This window comes from Sceloporus occidentalis, unplaced genomic scaffold, assembly GCF_023333645.1.
Source record: "Sceloporus occidentalis isolate IW3139 unplaced genomic scaffold, rSceOcc1.0.p SCAF_10, whole genome shotgun sequence".
Classification (NCBI taxonomy): Eukaryota; Metazoa; Chordata; class Lepidosauria; order Squamata; family Phrynosomatidae; genus Sceloporus; species Sceloporus occidentalis.
The window spans coordinates 36,016,233-36,034,410 of record NW_028316990.1 but is presented as its reverse complement, the minus strand read 5'-3'; the positions used below and the strand labels follow the sequence as shown (position 1 = coordinate 36,034,410).

At 43.4% G+C, this 18,178-nt stretch overlaps 1 protein-coding gene across 1 annotated transcript in view; it reads right to left on the bottom strand.

Annotated features, from left to right (window-relative positions):
• CARD11 (caspase recruitment domain family member 11) overlaps nt 1–18,178 on the bottom strand; it is a 51,672-nt gene that overhangs the window by 8,198 nt on the left and 25,296 nt on the right. Inside the window, exons 10-22 of the mRNA XM_089539818.1 lie at nt 17,721–17,772; nt 16,620–16,735; nt 15,050–15,153; nt 13,495–13,547; nt 12,362–12,473; nt 11,788–11,989; nt 10,620–10,746; nt 7,841–8,081; nt 6,777–6,873; nt 5,762–5,857; nt 4,536–4,668; nt 3,529–3,708; nt 820–944 (exon numbers count right to left, since the gene is read on the bottom strand). Coding sequence (XP_089395944.1) covers nt 820–944; nt 3,529–3,708; nt 4,536–4,668; nt 5,762–5,857; nt 6,777–6,873; nt 7,841–8,081; nt 10,620–10,746; nt 11,788–11,989; nt 12,362–12,473; nt 13,495–13,547; nt 15,050–15,153; nt 16,620–16,735; nt 17,721–17,772 — 1,638 coding nt within the window. The remainder of the gene's footprint in view (nt 1–819; nt 945–3,528; nt 3,709–4,535; nt 4,669–5,761; nt 5,858–6,776; nt 6,874–7,840; nt 8,082–10,619; nt 10,747–11,787; nt 11,990–12,361; nt 12,474–13,494; nt 13,548–15,049; nt 15,154–16,619; nt 16,736–17,720; nt 17,773–18,178) is intronic.

Genomic DNA, 18,178 nt, shown 5'->3' with positions numbered 1-18,178 from the left:
CCCTGCTGCATAACAAGCATCCTGCATCTCGTGCCATCTGTTTGGGCTTGACTTCATCATCTTTGTTCTGCACATCACTGTCTCTTTCTACAGCTCAGATAAACCTCTTTGGATATCTATATCTATATAAAACCCAAACAGTTTCCCACCCCCAAGGGAACGAAATGGAGGAACAACTGGAAGAACTCAAGGAAAATTATCCATCTTTAAGATGGGCCATGCAACATCACAAAAGGCAATGGAAGCAGAGGGATGGAGCCATTTGCAAGAAAGCCAGAAGGACTGGGAAGAGAAAAGATTCTTTATTCATTTATTATACTTTGCCTTTTCACCAAAAAGGCTCTCAACATGGCTAACGATAATAAGATACATAATTCAAAACAGCACCATGATTACAATGTAATATCAAAGGTCAGATATCTATCCATTCGGAAGAAAAGTTAGTGGCAGTATTTACCTGGGAAAGAATGATACCTCTTGTATAATAATAAGATATCGCATTCCCCAAACATGGTTCTGTATGAAGCCAAAAAGGAAGCCACCAGAAAGGAGATGTCTCCAAGCCTGGGGAATTGCAAAGATTTGCAAAAACAGAAAATCCCATTTCTCTCATCTAATGTTCTGCTTGTATGGTTTGAAATTAAAGCCCAAACTGCAAAAGCCAACCTTACATTTTGGGGTTCTCTATTGGCCAAAGGAGAATGCTCTACAACCGTTCGCTGCTTAAGGGGATCAAAAACACCGGCAACAACTTTAGTGTTTTCTCAAAGGTGGGTTCTTTGCCCTGACCAAAGATCTAGGCAGCATGACCCCAGTTACCTTGGCAGCAACAGCCTCAATATTTGCAGGGAAGATACATTCATAGGTGTGCGGATTCCTTTCTCGGGAGTATATGATTGTTTCTTTCTTGTGCCTCCTCAAGAATTCCTCCTTTGTTATGATGTCTGGGAAAAGAAGGCAGAAAAGAAAAATCTCAGCCGCTCCAGCAGCACCATTGTAATATTTCCAAAGGCATATATGCATAATATATGAATAATTTATTAAACAGAAGTTCGGCGTACAGTTAAAAAAGACTCAGCGTTGTTGTTGTTGTGTGCCTTCAAGTCGTTTCTGACTTATAGCAACCTTCCTGGCAGAATTTGTTCAGAGAGGATTTGTTTTTGTCTCCTCTGAGGCTGAGAGTATGTGACTTGGCCAAGGTTTCTAGAAACCAACCAATAGGTTTCTATGATCAAGGAGGGATTTGAATCCTGGTTTTCCAGTGTCCTAGTCCAGCATTCAAAGCACTACACCACACTGGCTCCATTATATAAGATTAGGGTTATAAAATTTCAAGGCACGGCATTCTTTTAATTCTTCCAAATTAATAGATTCACAAGACACACCAGGCTTCTTTTATCCCATACAAACATTGAGCCAATCACTAATCTCCCTCAGCATCCCATGCTTTTGCTACTTGATCCTACAGGAAAGGCAGCACATAAATAAAACATTATTATTATTATTATTATTGTTTATTACTCCTAAAAAATCACTTACCCCATTATATATAATGCTACACATAACATACACAACCATACTTTATCTTAATTTCTCTAATAAGCACAGCAACAGTTCTTACAAACATCACAAAGCCTTACGCAAATCCTTAAAGACAATGGCACCGTGTCTGAGATGTCCAATGTCTGAGATGGATGCTTACCCATGTTGCCATGATTTGTAGTATGCCACGTTTGCATGGCACATGTGCACGCTTCACTTCTACAAAATTTTGTATGGTGTTCCAGCTTCATGACAACCCTGTATAGTAGTTAGCCAATGCCCAGATCCCATAGAATAACAGAATATTAGAATTGGAAGAGACCACAAGGGCTGCCATGCAGGAATACACAACTTCTGTGAAAGACACCCAGCTAACTTCTGCTGAAAGACCTCCAAGGATGGAGGGTCCACCACCCTTTTAAGGTAGTCTATTCACCTCTCAAACAACTCTTACATTATTTTCCCCTTAATGCTAAGATGGAACTTCTTTTCTTGCCACTTGAATTCATTGATTTGTGATCCCAAACTAGCAGTTCAGCCGCTGCATTGCACTAGTCCTAATGAAGCAGTGTATCTGGGTGGCCATATTCCTAGATCTTGGCACTGGACTCTAATCCAACCCGATTCAAAGCCTCCGCTTTGGAAATCATTGGAGAATTGGCTTGTGTGTGGAGGGGAGGGATGGGACTGAGTAGGATGAATAGGACGGAGAGCATAAAAGGTGTAGAAGAAATGATTGTTATAGTTATTATCCTCAGATTTACAATCCCCGGGCTTTAACTGGCAGGGAACAGAGCTGGCAGCGTGTTTATCCTCAAGCTAGTTAAATCTGGTGAACTTGAGCATGACCTATTTCAAGAAACAACATATGAAGTGCCAAGATGGGAGAATAACTGACGTCTGTGTAATTGCCAGCCTGTGTTGCAGTGTCAGGCTCCTCTGAAAGACTGTATTTCGACAATGAAGTGCGCAAGATCATCTGCAACGCCTAAAATTGGATATGCATAAAAGAGCATAATAACGGAGGAAGGGCCTTGCTGTTGCATCCAGCCAACAATAGTTTTGTCCTCCGGAAGCAGCGTGCTTCTGGGGAGCCCACAAAGAACGCACAGGGATAATAGCCAGCGCCTGCACTTATTCCCAGCATGAGACCCATTAGCACTATTCTATCTCTTAGCATGGAGAAATATGCACCGTTAAGGTGACCCAGTGAATTTCATAGGGTTTTCTTAGGTAAGCCAGAGGTGGTTTGCTACTACCTTCCTCTGAAATGTAGCCTTTAGTACTTGGTACTCCTTGGTATTCCCTGGTATTCCCTGGCAATCTACCATCCAAGTACTAACCAGGGCTTGGGAAAGTTACTCTTTTTTTTTGCCTACAGCTCTCAGATTCTTCCAGTTAGCATGATTTTATTTAATAAGCCACTGGAATTTGCAATTCCTGGGCTGGAGTTTAGGAAAGGTGGATGGCATTTTGCTTGAGACTTGTTATTGTGTTGTTGTGTGCCTTCAAGTCATTCCCAACTTATGGCGACCCTAAGGCGAAGCTATCATAGGGTTTTCTTGGCAAGATTTGTTCAGAGGAGGTTTGCCATTGCCTTTCCCTGAAGCTGAGAGCATGTGGCTTGCCTAAGGTCACCCAATGGGTTTCATGGCTAAGCGAGGAATCGAACCCTGGTCTGCAGAGTCATAGTCCAACACCCAAACCACACTGGCTCTCCTATCATGTATATGTGAAATGTAAATGAATTTCATGTTTAGACTTGGGTCCCATCTCCAAGATTTCTCATTATGTATATGAAAATATTCCACCACCCCCCTCAATTTTCAACATCCAAAGCACTTCTAGTCCCAAGTATTTTGCATAACAGAGACTCGATCTGAACTCTCTCAATGCTCTTCCTGCCCTTTTTGAGTTCTTTTGGGACAGGGCAGGTTGGCATTTAGGGGATGCTGAACAGCTGCTATTCAGGATGGTGAGATTTACCTGGTTTGCACAGATTGAATTCCAGGGCCCCTCCAGAATTGAGCAGCTTCTGAATGAAGGTCTTGGAGAGCATCGTGGGGCAGAAGAGGACGGGGCGCCGATGGTCGCAATGGATGGGGCGCACTGAGCTATAAGGGATCAAGCTGAAACTCTTATTGATCTCGCTGACCGAATCAAACTCTGCGGGAAAGACATAATGAGCATTTACAGTCTAGAAATTCAACCCTCTTCCCCAATTCTGGCTGTGCGAGGAAGGCCACCTTTCAACAAAGGCATAATTTCCTCATACCAAGAAACAGTTATATGTTGGCAAATGTTGACTTCTCCAGAAAACCTATATCTGCATGCCAACAGTAAGTAAGAATTGGGCAAAGGTTGTTTTGAGAAGTTTAGCGATGGTTTTCCGTACCCATGCTATGGAATTCTGGGATTTGTAGTTTTGTGAGCTACTCAGCCTTCTCTGCCAGAGAGCTCTGGTGCCCCCAACAAACTACACATCCCAGGATCCCATAGTGTGGAGCCATGCCAGTTAAAGCAGTGTCAAGCTGCATTAATCCTGCAGTGTGGCAGCAGCCAAGATGGATGAATGGACCTGGGATAAGCATGGGCAGAATTAGGGATGCTATCGAAACAGTTCACACTTGCTCCAGCTCCAGCCTCAGCCTTGGTCTTCATCTTCAGATCATTTTTCTGGACATAAAAGTATTAGACACAACCAGTTGCTATTTGTTTAGAATGACACCACTGGGCATAATGGCCTGAATCTTATGGCCAACTTCCAACTAAAGCAGATCCTCTGAGCAACAACAGAGATGTTGCCTTTCTACATTCCCATTGATTCAATGGGTCAGTTGGGACTAACAAGAGGACTGAAGCCAATACAGTCCACCCATTGCCCTGGATGACAATTATTCACAAAAATCCAAGATGAACACTGCTATCCATGGATCTTTTTTTCTGAACCCTTCTGAGGCAGACTGTGGGATGATGCACCATCCTCCCTGTACCTTCAAATCTGTCCAGCAAGGCCTTGGTCACCGGCTGCACCTCTGATCTGGCCCGGGTGTCTTTTGAGGTGACAATGCGGACTCGTTCGTTGCTGTTCATGCGCTTGTACTTGTTTTCCGACCTGCTGACAAACTGAGAGCAGACAAGGGCCTGGTCAAGGAGAGCTTAGAGACTGGAACCTTTCAAGCAGAGCAACCCATGAGACTGCATCCAAGAAGGCTGAAACCCCTGAGTCCTTCCACTACACAACTGCAGCCCTGACTTGACAACCTCTGACTTTCCTTGTGTCATGCACCTTCTGAGCTCTTCCAATTGCTGCTTTCTGAACCTGAACTTTGCTTGCCCAAGACCATGCGACTTTGGCTGGACTGTGACCTGACTCACTCTGGACACAGAAATCTGTGGTCAGACCCCCAATGCACCATGACAAGAAGGAAAGCACTTTAAATAACCCAGTGGGATGCTAGTGCACATTGTGATGGCTGGCAGTATTCAGATGGCTTCCATAGTCTTAGGAGTGGAGGTAGAACAACAGACTTGGAAGGGACCAATTCTAATCCAACCCCTTGCCATGCAGGAATACATGACTACAGCATTCCTGAAATCCAACCTCTGAAGATGGAGAGCCCATCATCCTCTGAAGCAGTTTATTCCACTGTCAAACAGTTGTTCCAGTCAATAGGTTCTTCTGATTTTCTAAAGGATAAATACACTCTAAATTTCATTCTGGATTTTAGTGGGCTTTCCAAAGTAATGAACCTATGCTGGCCTCTGCTAAGCTGGTAGTTTTTATTATTATTTCTAACAACAACAACAACAACAACAATAATAATAATATGCAACACCATCCTGTAACCAGGCACTGTGGTGGAGCTAAAATACAGCAAATAACCAACCCACAATGATTTCTTTGGGTAAGTGGCACAACAGCAGTGCAGAACATCCAAACACCTGCATCCCACTGTCAGAGTTATCAGTTTGAGGCCCCTGGTGCCATATATTTTCAACCAGCTTGCCATTTTTTAACAGACAAAATTTGGCTTCATTGCTTTCTCAGAAGAGCTTTCCACAGCTCTAATAAACCCTGCGGTTGGCACCGATGGGGGAGAAGCAGGACTTGCGAAGTGAGCTTCAAGCTGCTGCTAATGCCCTGGAAAGCCAGCCAAACCAGAGCTTGATAATAAAAGGTAACGTTTTGATGTCTCGGTGTGATTTTTATTTTTACCTGTAGAATCTGCCCCAAAAGGAAACTGGCTCGGGAAAGACGAGGACTGGTTTTAGAGTCACCTGGAGGCGTATGTTCTTCCGGTTGCAGTGTATTCTGGTAGAAAAGGCACCAATAAACATATTTCAGGAGACAAACATGCAAACTTGCCAAATGCAGCTTTGGTGGGAGATCGGAGCAGAATCAACCACAGAGTTGGGGCTGGTGGCTTCCATGTTGGTGAAGCAATGAATCTGCTCTGGGTTTAAAGGTGCTACTATCCAAGATATTAAACCTTACTCCCAAAATAGGTTCAGTGCCTTAGATAGCATTTCCCCCCACATTCAGGCTAAAATCCAGAGTATTTTCTCCAATCGCACGGATGTGAGAGCCAGCTTCGTCCTAGCATTGCTCACATTAAGGGGTTATTGGTTGTGTTAGTCTGGAATATCAATGTGATATTTTGAGAGAAAGCAGGAAGAGAAGCTTTCAGAGACTGTCTTCTTCCTCCGATTATATGGAACGATGCTGAAGTGTTTTAACTGTATGTCAGAAACAGAGATACTACTACTACTAACTACCATTACTAAGCACTGAACACGGAGACTGCTTCGTATGAAGGAGCTGTTCTGCCACTGATCTAAGGGCTGCATCAGTTCTTCACCTGCTCTAAGGCATTGCAAACCCACAGCCCTGAGTTTGCAAGACCTTAACAGGGCTGTTGAGAGCAGCAAAATTCAGAGGCCTCTGATTTGTAAGGTCCCTATATATCTAAGTTGACTTGATAGCAATGCGCAGCAACAAATTCCAAACTGTGAATAGCATTTCCAATTTTTTTGTGTGAGGAAACTTATTGGGAAGACAGAGCAGAAATCTTAACATTCACATGTGATCTCTACAGTCTACCTATCAGGCTAAGGAATAGAGACCTTGTGAAGGGGACAGAACATTGGTGCACAATGTGAAGAGGAGGAGCGACTGGGAAAAGAGACACAGATCTTTAGGTACATCTACGGATCTGAAAGGCACTACTTACCCGGGGCGATCGGAGCGTACCATACGAACTGTCCAGCTCATCCTTGTTCCCTTTGTTCATCAGCCGCTGCAACTTCACTAGGAGGAGCTGTTGGGCTCTAGAAATGAGCATTTGGAAGTCTGTACAACTCAGGGCATCAACCATTGAGTAAATCAAGGAAATATAGGAGCATGAAGGACTCCAGTAACGGAAAAAAAGTCTTGACTGCACATCATTGTCTCCTAATTGTTTAGGCTGGAGACATTCAATATTTTTTCTTTTCTCAGAAAGCTAAAGGAGCTCAGGGGAGTAATCGATGCTCAGGGTGTGCACATTCATCCTTTCTTTACCCATGATAAGCTTACATATTTCCCAATGTTTTCCCCCCCAACTCCAAACTTTTGGAGTCATTGCACTTCCACCTGCAGGATCAACCCTCCCTTCCTGCTCCCTCCTGAACTTTGAAGTAAGAATGTAATATTTTGGTTTGATTTAAAATATGTATTTAAAAAATCCAAAAAGCAAACTTTGATTTTGCCATTTTATATAAGGTACACCATTTTACTAACCCATTGTATATAATGGAACTTGAGCATCCACAGATTTTGGTATCCCTGGCGGTTGGATACCAAAGGTCTCCTGTATCAGTCAATTTCTTTTGTCTTATCTCCTTTCCTATTCTGAGATGGATTTCCTGAGACGATAAATGCAAGTTTTCTTTGTCTCTTACAACAGCATCATGAGTGCACTAGCCTTATTGCACTCTGCTTAACGTTGTTGTTGGGCTGCTTCAAATTGTTTCTGACTTACGATGACTCTGAGATAAGGTTTTCTAGGCAATGTTTGTTTGGAGAGGCTTTGCCATGGCTTTCCTGTGTGGCTGAGAGAGTATGACTTGATCCAAGATCATACAGAGGGATTCTATGGCTGAGTGGGGATTTGAACCCTGGTCTCTTGGAATCCTACTCCAACACTCAAGCCACTACACGACAGCATATCTACTTTATATATACAACAGACATTAATGCTTCAAGCACACTTGGCATGGTAGCTTCTGGGGACGTGGAGCTTCCCAGTTTGCTCACCTGCTGCCATTGGGGATGGTCCCCGTTTCCAAATCCTTGTCAGTGAAGGGGTCAACTCTAGCGCAAAGCCACTCACACTTCCCATGGTGCATGGTGTCAAGGACATGCAGGATCTCATCGCATTTCACCGAGAGGGAGCAGCAGTCCAGCTGGCTGGAGATGCTCAGATTCAGGCGGATATAGAAAGAGTCTCCTGATGTGACCAGTCCTTCTTCAATTTCAGCCAGCAGCTTCCTATATCCTGCAGTGGAAAGAACCCCATTTATAACCGTTGACTGTATAAACTTAGGATCCTGCCCTATCCCAAGCATTGGTTCAGTTTTGTCTAGTGTTAACATACTGACATGTGTTCATCTTGTTGGCTCAATGGGAAACACAGTCAGAACTGGCCTCTTTCCTGGATCTGACCCTCAGCATGGCTTCCTGGCTCTCATATCTACAGCTTGGTCCATGTCCTTGGGACCTAGTTGTAACGCTGGATTTTCAGCTCTTGGTTACCATTCAATGGTGGCCAACAAGCCAACTATAACACTCCTCATGCTTTGTCCAAAGATGCCTTCTAGTCAGGGGTCTTCCATCACACTCCCCAAAGGAGCAATGCTCAGCATGTGAACCAGAGTACATGGCAAATAGTGGAAGATGCTGCATCTCTGGCGGGGGGGGGGGGGGGGGAATTTATCTTCCTTATTCTTCAGTTGCTTTTTTTCTATCATTAGAAACAGAGACCTGAATCCATCCAATTACTCCTCTCAATTACAGCAGGACAATTAAATGGAAGGATATCACCATAAATGTCGACCAACCACATTCCCATTTGATTCAATAGGGTTAGATTTAGAATTTGAGCCAGAGGAAGCTGCTACAGGTTGATCCAGAACTCAAACCTTCATTATGTATATATGCAAATATTCTAAAACCTCCCCAAATCCAAAACACTTCTGATCGGAAGCATTTCAAATAAGGGAGACTCAACCTGTATATCCAAGGCAGATTATAGTAACTTAAAACAAGATTTATTTAAAAATCTCATTTTACAAAAGTTTAAAATAGAGTAACAGTAATGTGTGTGTGTGCATTTAAAACAGAACACATGACTTCACACGCATGATTGCAACATCAATTAAAATTCACAGGCCTTCCTGAATAAAAATGTCTTCACTTATCAGTGGTAACATTGATGACATTTTCTTCAAGATCTCAGATGGAGAAAATTTCTCTTTTATTTTCCTAATCCTTTGCTTTCTAATTCATTAAAAAATAGAAAAACCTGCAAATGACAGGGCTCAGATGTAAGACCCTATACAAGAAAACAGGTGCTCTGCCCTTAAGCTGCGGCCTCTATCTTTAGACTGCCTTCTTTGAATTTAGCTCCAGGAAGACACTGACAAATCTATCCACCAGATGTTGAGCATTTACTCAAGAGAAAGAACCCCTCATAAAGAACAAGTAAAATGACCCCCTTTTCGGGTATCTGCTCACACAAATGCTCTCCACAAAAGGACACAGGTAGCGATAAAAATCACCCAAACCCTTGCATCATCCTTTTAGAGTGCATTAGGATGTCTTTCTTTTCCTTTTTCCTTTTTGACTTAGCATAAAGGACAGCTCAATCATTTCATAATTAACTCTAATTGGCACCTTGCACAATCCGTATCTTGCTTTTTGCTCCTGCCAAGTGCAGCATTCGTTTTTATGTTTGAAAACATGAAAGAAGCCAAGGGGGCAGGGAGAGGTAGAGAATCCTTTTCCAGGGAGAAAGTCAACTTTTCTGAATCTCCTTGACCCAGGTACTTAGGAAGAACAAGCACATATTCAGTGCAGAAATGTGGTTTTGCAAGTATTATTTAAAGCACACCCTGCAATGTGCCAATTGTTTGGATTCCAGGGATGGCAGGGACGTGCGTGGCATTTCTATGTCTCTTTAAAGCAATTTATTTAAGATGCAGAGTCCAAAAAAGGGATGGATATGGTGATTCCACACATTATGGAGGCTAGGTACAGCGGACCCTTGGTATCCACTGGGGTTTGGTTCCAGGATACCTCATGGATACCAAAATCTATGGATGCTCAAGTCCCATTAAATACACTGACATAGAAATGGGTGCCCCAAATATAAAATATAATCAGGGTTTCCCATTTGGAATGTATATATATTGTTTAATATTTCCAAACCATGGGTGGTTGACTCCATAGATAAGGAATCTGTGGATATAGAAGTCTGACTGTATATACGCCCCAAACGTAATTGTCGGCACATATGATCAGTGGCTTCATCCTCCAAAGCTTTTTAACTGCGGGGATCCCTTTTTGGACTACAACTCCCAGAATCCCCCAGGACAGCTTTATTTCAAAATGTCTTTCTTAACGTTCTAAGCTCTGATTTGGAAATCGGAGGGGATAACAATGCTGCGCAAGTGCCAAACCAACAGCCACAAAATCATGACTTTGGGAGGCACTAATCAAATCCCTAAGAATTGCGAAGTCGAAGGCTTTCATGGCCAGCATCCATAGTTTTGGTGGGTTCTCTGAAGATGCCATCCACAGATGCTGGCGAAACGTCAGGAATAAACTCTTCTAGAACATGGCCACATAGCCCAAAACTCGGTAATAATTCTTTATTTGTATGTCTACTTCCCCAATATTTCCTGTTGACAAAGAGAACTGGAAGGGAGGAATGAAGGCACAGTAGAAGATTCTGGATTACTGTCCCTTGATCTGGTTCATAAATAGACACCTTTGTCTAAACCGTTGGTGGCGAGCCGTTTGTCATCCCCCTTACCTTCGTGGTTCGATTTACAGTGCAGCGTTACTGGTCCACTACACTTCTGAATTATCCAGTGCACTTCTTCCTTTGTGCAAGCATCCAAGGGTAGGATTGTGTGTTCCCCTTTGATGCATCCCTCCACCTGGAGATATGAAAGCAGCATTATTCTCTCCTATGAGGCAATTATTCCACTTATGAAGCTGTGTAGTTAACATCAATCTGGAACAATCAACCTGTCTTAGTCTTTTGCAGCACCGAGGATGCAATAGATAAATTGATAATCTCGCTTTCTTTCTTGCCCTCTCCCTCCCCGTCTCTCTCTGTTTCTCGTTCTCTCTTTGGGCTGCTCACAGGCTCTTGGCTATAAAATCACAGCAACGGACAGATTGATAGCTCCTGTTGTGGAATGCAAGTCTGTCTCATAAAGGCAGTGACAGGGATTTGAGGAAAGCCTAGCCTTAAGGAAACGAGGCGGGTGCCATGCTCGCACTTGCTCGATGTGAGCATTTCGCAAACCAGGACGTGACAAATGGCAACAAAGCCCACTTGCAAAGTCCTTACTTGTGAGTAGATATGTGCAGAATTGAACTCTGGTACTCATGCAACCAACCTTTCTGGAACGGAATGATAACCCCGGATGAAAGATACAAGACAGAAGTGGTCAACCTGTGGCCCTGTAAATGTTGCTGGACTACAATTCCCATGATTCATGAACATTTGCTATGCAGACTATGGATTCTCTGCAGATGTTTCTGAAGATCCACTCCTCAGCATCTTTGGTTAGAAAGAGCTGGAGTGCATCTGCAGTGCACAAGAAGTGTTATATCTTCACGTTTGGGGATCTTAGCTAGTTCCTTCGTAGCTGCCTGCCCAAGTCTTACCTTCTGTCTTATTGACTACATTTTGATTAATGAGTGAAACAAGATATAGAAAGTCTTATTCTGACATCTCCATAACCTACTTTAAAGTTCCATAAACCGGCCAGACTATTTTGGCACGAGAGGCAGAATATACATAAAATGCACAAATAAAAGAACAGAAAATTAGATAATCATCCTGTTTCTGTCTTTCCTCACTTTGTCCAATGGTAGGGCTGACCCTGGCATGTTAATGAGAAAGAATACATAGAGGGGATAGTCTGATGCTGCCATGCCTGAGCATATTTCTTGCTGCAAACGCTCACCAAAAGGAGCTGCTGTCCCTCTCTGAGGCCGGCTTTCTCTGCCATGGAGTCCATCTTGACAGACTTGACGTAGTTCCCTTTGATATTCCCTCCCAGCAGAGTGATCTCTGAACTCAAGCTGTCTCCAGTCACGATGATTTGCTGGACGGCGTGGAACGTGGTGTGGAGACGGCCGACAGACGTTACCGAAGGGCGGAAGGGCCTGAGTCAACAGGAAGAAGAAGAAAGGACATGCTCCTTGGCTTCAACTCAAGTCAAGGCTGGTGGTAAAACACAACACAGCAACAACCAGCTGGCTTTGTTCACTGATTGTAAGGACCAGGAAAAAATAACAACGAACAGTCCATCAGTACCACCTGCCCAGAATTTTCAGCTGTCTCCAATCCAAATCAGAAGTCTTGGTGCACACTAGTTTTCTATCTGCAAAGTAATTTTCTCCACGTCAATCAGTTCTACCAAGATTTCTACTGTAGTGGTACAAACCAAGAAGATGTTTCACTAGTTGATGCTGCCGATTGTGTAAACCTGCCCAGAACCCACACCCTTGAACCCAACCCAACAGACCCCAAAATACCTCTCCAGAGAGAATTTCCGAAAAATGGAGTTGACTTGCTCGAAGTCCAGCCCTTCCGACTGATGGGAAGAGGATGAGGAAGGCAGCGAGGAATACCTGTCATGGAAGTCATCTGGAGAAGGAGGTGGAGAAAAATGTTGGTAAGGTACTATACTACAAGCATCAAAAAATAGGATGGCAGGGTGGGGGGGAGGGATAGACTTGAATTTTCTATCTGATTCAAAGTAAGACTGAAAAGGAAAGTCTCAGTATCCAGGGAGTGGAAACATAGAGCCTCTCTAGATGAGAATAAAGTATCTGAAAGTCCTAGATACCATTCATGAACCAACCAAATTTATTTTGGAGAGCAGCATGACGATTTCTTCATCATGGACCATTTCTTGGGAATGCCTGGCATTACTAAGGACTTTTCATTCCTATTTCCCAGATCAGTTTAAATTAAGTCAGTGTTTTCCTAAATGAAATGTACCCCTACTTGGCTGTCTGTAGTATCCCAGAACTAGCTAAGATGGCCACCTCCAATAAACACAGTTCTTGCTTCTGGGAGATAAGACTCAACCGAGATCAAGCAAGGGGAAGCGTTATGTTTGCATGAAAGCAAAATGTTCCTAATGTTTAAATAGTGTCATGTTGCTAAAGCATTTAGCACTGTGACTATAGCTCCTGAATAATAATAAAGGAGGCTCAGTGGGAATTGGGGAAAATCAATTTCTGAAACGTTGCCTGAGTCTAGATACGAAGCGTGATCAGTGGGAGGGGAAGGGACTCTTTGAAGAAAGAGTTTGGATGCAAACCTGGGAATACGCAAGTAAAATGTAGGTAAAAACAAGAATGGTAAACTTTCTATACTTCCAGAGGATTTTTCCTCTTCTGGATTTGCCCATAGATGTCAATTCTGCTGTAGCTTGCAAAGAGACAGCCATCTTAGTGTGTTTCAGCATAAAATGGAAAAAGGGTGGCAGGAAAGATGGAATTGAATAGCAACGCTGAGACTAACTGGTTTCTTTTCACATGGGCTTTTGTGGATATCAATCCAATTTTTTCACATGCATCTGACAGCCCTTTCAGGTAGCAGATGACCCATCTCGGGTCACTCGCTTTTTAAAAGCAACCGTATCCTCCAGCATCCTTACCGTCTAACTCCAAAGTGTCGCAGCCGAAGCTGTCATTGTCTTCTTCTGTCAGGCTGGAATTAAGGGAGACAGTAGGTTTTTCTTTCTCTCTTTTTCTACCTTTTTAAAAACACATCACAGCGTTCAGTGACAGGGAGAAGAAGGCGCAGAGTGGAAACCTCCCCAACGCAGGAGGCTGTCTGGAGGTGAACAGGTGAAACAGCAAGATGGTGCCAACAGAGACAGATGAGTGTGAAGTGGAGGAGTGTTAAGGTTGGAGAAGGTACCATCCAGAATAGGAGAATGCCAGGAGAGGAGCAGAAGATCAACCCAGTGCTTCTAAGGAAGGAAACATTCCCTCCTCCATTGGCAAGCATATCATGATGTTTCCATGTGAAGCAAGCAGAACAGAATTGTTTCAGCCCTCAACTACTTCAGGTGCCCTTGCTCTTGGCATCTCTTGGTTTTGAACTATTCCAGTCAAATACACACACACTCAGAAACTGTTACTGCTTTTGCTACCCATGATGGCGTCTTTCTTAGAAGTCAGCTTCAAGGAAATGTATTTTTGGAAACATGGCCAGCTTATATCCATGCGTGTGCCGAAGAAGCCCATCTTCCTCTCTTATGTACTTCCCCTTCTCTTTCCCCTTCTTGGTAAATTTTAAAATAACTGCACATGCTTGAGGCCTTATTTGATTCAACAGCTGTGCTTTTATTTTCTTTCTTTAAAATAAAACACCCTAAAACGCATGCAAAATGTCACAGGTTCACTGGTGGCGATACTTCCATCTAAAGGAAGTATTTTCAGGTGCGGCAGAAGCTCAGGAAGAACGGAGTTGCCCTAGTCACCTTGTCAAATGCAATCAGAAGCATTCTGACAATTTCATGCATTCGCTCTCACCCAGCTCCCAACTAAAACGGCAGCAAGGGGGGAAAAAGAATAATACAATGACAGTAACAATCTTAAAGCAGTAAGGGCACCATCTCAGCCATCTCCCATCATCCCTAGTGACTATAGTCTTTGATATCATCATGCATCTGACTTTCTTCCAAGGGAGAGCAATGAATAGATATGCTTACTGGTAGTATTTCTATTGGAACAGAGGGAGAAAGTCTTAATTGTGCCTTGGTCTAAGCATCCGTTGAGAGGTCCTCTCTTCATCTCAAATGCCACTGCCTTGGTCTCAGAGGGAGAGAAGAGCAGCCAGCATTTGCTGGACTTAATCTCATCTTCCCCACTGGCACTTTTCCTTGGCATAGCCATGAATCTGCAATTATCAGTATGCAAAGGTTTCTTGCATCACAGTCGAAGCTATCCGAGTGAAAGATGTTGCAGCATAAGCTTTTGTAAACTTGATCTACTTCCAAGTCTATGAAAGCTTATGCTACAACATCTCTCACTCAGAGAGGGCCTTATCACATTACAAAAGTAAGATGAGAGGCAGTGAGACTGAAGCAGCTTTCTGCTTGCCTTCTTGTACGATGTCGTAATACTTCCATTCTGAGATGGTCATAAAAGCATGCTTTTTGCCAAATGGATTTTTCCAGTGTGACAAAATCTGTTGGCACCTACCTACTATGGGGAGCATCTTCTCTGGAACGGCGGAGTATGGAGTCATTCCCTGGGGGCTCCGGGGTTGTGGACATGATGCTAGGGTTGCGATTGCGTAGCGTTTGCTGTATTTCAAGAAGGAAGACAAAACACACATATAAAATGGCCCGTCAATGCAATCCCACCTGGATCTACTGAGAAGCAAGTCTGTTTACATTTTGATTCAGTGAACCTAACTACGAACTATGCAATATTCCACCTCTTCCACAGTTTTGTGAAGGCACACCCCATAATCCTAAAAGTAGTGAACAAGTTACACTAATACTATGAAAGCAGCACATGTTGGAATTATAACATAACTTTACTTATTGGTGGCGGTGAGGAGGATGTATAAGCAACCGAGTCTCCCTTATCCAGACTTATCTCCGGAATGGCAAAATAGTGGCTGAGATAGTGACACCTTTGCTTTCTGATGGTTCCATGTACACCAACTTTGCTTCATATGGTTTGAGTCTCCCTGATCTGGAATGTTTGGGCCCAGATATGTTTGTGTTTTTTAAAATTCTGATTTTGGAATATTTGCATATAATATAAAGATATATCTTGGAGACGGGACCCAAGTCTAAACACAAAATTCATTTAGGTTTCGTATGCACCTTATACACATAGCCTGAAGGTAATTATGTACATAACAGTTTAAACAATTTTGTGCACGAAACAAAGTTTGTGTACTCCAAAGCATCAGAAAAGCAAAGGAGTCACCATCACAGCCACCCATGTGGATGCTTGTGTGGTTTTGGAGGGTTTGGATTTTGCAATTCCCGATAAGGGAGACTCATCCTGTATTATATTGGCTTCTCAATTGCTATTGTTAGCTGTACTCATTGTGAGCAGGTTCTGTGTTGCAACGACAGCCCCAGGAAGCATAATTTATGTTCCCATCCGACAGTGCTTTTAATTTCCAGGGGGCCAGCATATCTTGCAATCTTCCAGCAAGGTGTTTTCGTGTTCTTCAAAGGGCCTTTTACTCGCGCTCGGCGAGATCATTCCCTCCTTAACTCACTGAGCCTGCTGTGCTCACAATCACATTGCTGGGTAATGGGATGTCTACCTTGCGAGATTATGGGAATATATCCAGGCGGGGGAGAAAATGGATCAGCTGGCATCTGCCAAAACCCCTGTCTGCTAGCGGCACCTTTTTCCTCACCCTGCTTCAGCTTACGGGCAGCAAGGGCACAAGGGACCGTAAAGAAGAGAACGTGAAAAGGAAAGAAATTCTATTGCAATGCAACAGGGAAAGGAAAGCCTCGTCTCTCTATTTCTTGCCACTAAGTGTTAAAATTGAGAAACGAGACACGCAAAGTCTGGGGAATATCTTTGAATAAACATGGCAACCCGGCAACACAGTCCCTTTTAAGAGAAAAGGTTAATAATGCTTGAATAAAGGACAGCATTAAGGGGTTGGGGTTATGGTCTGATAAAACCTTCCGTTTTGTAATCTGGAAATTGCGATGGGCCCAATTCCCACTCGTGTCCCGTAGGCACATTATACAGGGAAGAGCATGCAACGGATGTCCCACAAGTCCCTTACAATTTTGCCAACTTCGCAGCTGCCCGCCGAGTTGCTGATGGAAACGGGGTTTGAAGAATTGGTGTCTGCTTGGCTGCTGATGGTGTCAGCCCGGTCTTCGTCATGTCCTCGAACCACTGAGCTCACAAATGACAGAAAGGGATAAAGTCAGAATGGATGAGAGACACCGGAGGTATTGGCATTAAAGTCTGTTTCGGTGGAAATAATGGTGTGCAAACAAGATTTGTAACACATGTGATTATTGCCTCGGTTCGGTTTGTGATTGCAACCCCACCTCCCATGGTGCTGGTTTTATTTTTGTCTTCTCCCTTGCCTAAGAAATTGTCTTTTGCTTCCTGATCCTATCCAACTCGAAATAGTTGTGAGCTAGCTTTCTATTCTCCGTAACTGCAAATCGCAATGTCTCTGACGACCGACTTGAGCTTGATGGGAGGTGTAGTCCAAAACACCTGGAGCAAGGCCAAGTTGGAGAAGCCATGCCTATTTATGAATGTAGAGAACATCTGAGGACATATCCTTCTGGGGCGAATTCTCTCAAATCCTTCCCTCAAGTGGATCATCCCCCTCCAATCTCAAGGATCAACACAAATCCAACAGGTCATCTTAAAGATGATCTAAAGAAACTTTTGCTTAATCACAACTGAGTAGACAGGTGGACATCCATCTGTCTGAAATGCTCTACCAAATTTCTATCTTCTGGGACTGGTAGGAAGAGTCCTTTTCTGAAGGAGTCTCAATGGTTTTGGCTCTTGGATAGGCTTGTATTCACAAGCATATCAACCTGGGATAGGAATATTCTCGATCTAGAGGGATGGGAAGCAGTATTGGTCCAAATGTGTGTCTATTTTAAGTAGACTTTGGAAAAAATTACTTTTTGGGAGCCCTCCAGCCAACATGACCCCCTTTTCCATGCTGGCTGTGGAAGTCCTAGTTCAGAAGCCAATTTTCTCAAGCTCTGATTTCAAGTGAAGCTTACGAAGGTTTGCAGCTTTCCAAACTCCTATCTTTGGGGATCTAGTTTTGTGTTTCCCTGCCTGGTAATGTAGACGAGAAGAAACCAAACAGCTTGAGGATTAAGAGGAAGACTGACGTGCTTCTGACCTTGAAAATCTGACGCTTTGCTCACACTGACAGGGGATCTGGTTCTTGGCAGCTGCAAGAGGAGAGAAATCAAACTGAACTCAGGGCATGTGTTAGCATTCCCTGTAGTAGAGACACCTCCCACACTTTCCCAATGCCATGCACCTCCTTTGGAAACAAAAAATGAAGAAGATGACAGGTAGCAAATTACATTGCAACTCGTTTGAAAATAATAATCAGGATTGCATTTGCACAAACATAAGAGGATGGCACTAGTTCAGGAAATGGGAGAGCAGTTGTGACAAAATTTCTAAAGAGAGAGAGAGAAAATATATATACTCCACAATCCAGGAATTTGGAGTGGGACAGTTATGGCAATTGGCCATGGGACTAGGTCTGGCAGAAGGAAGCAGTTAGAGAAGAATATATAGTGGGCCCTTCGTATCCACTGGGGTTTGGTTCCAGGACCCCAAAATCCA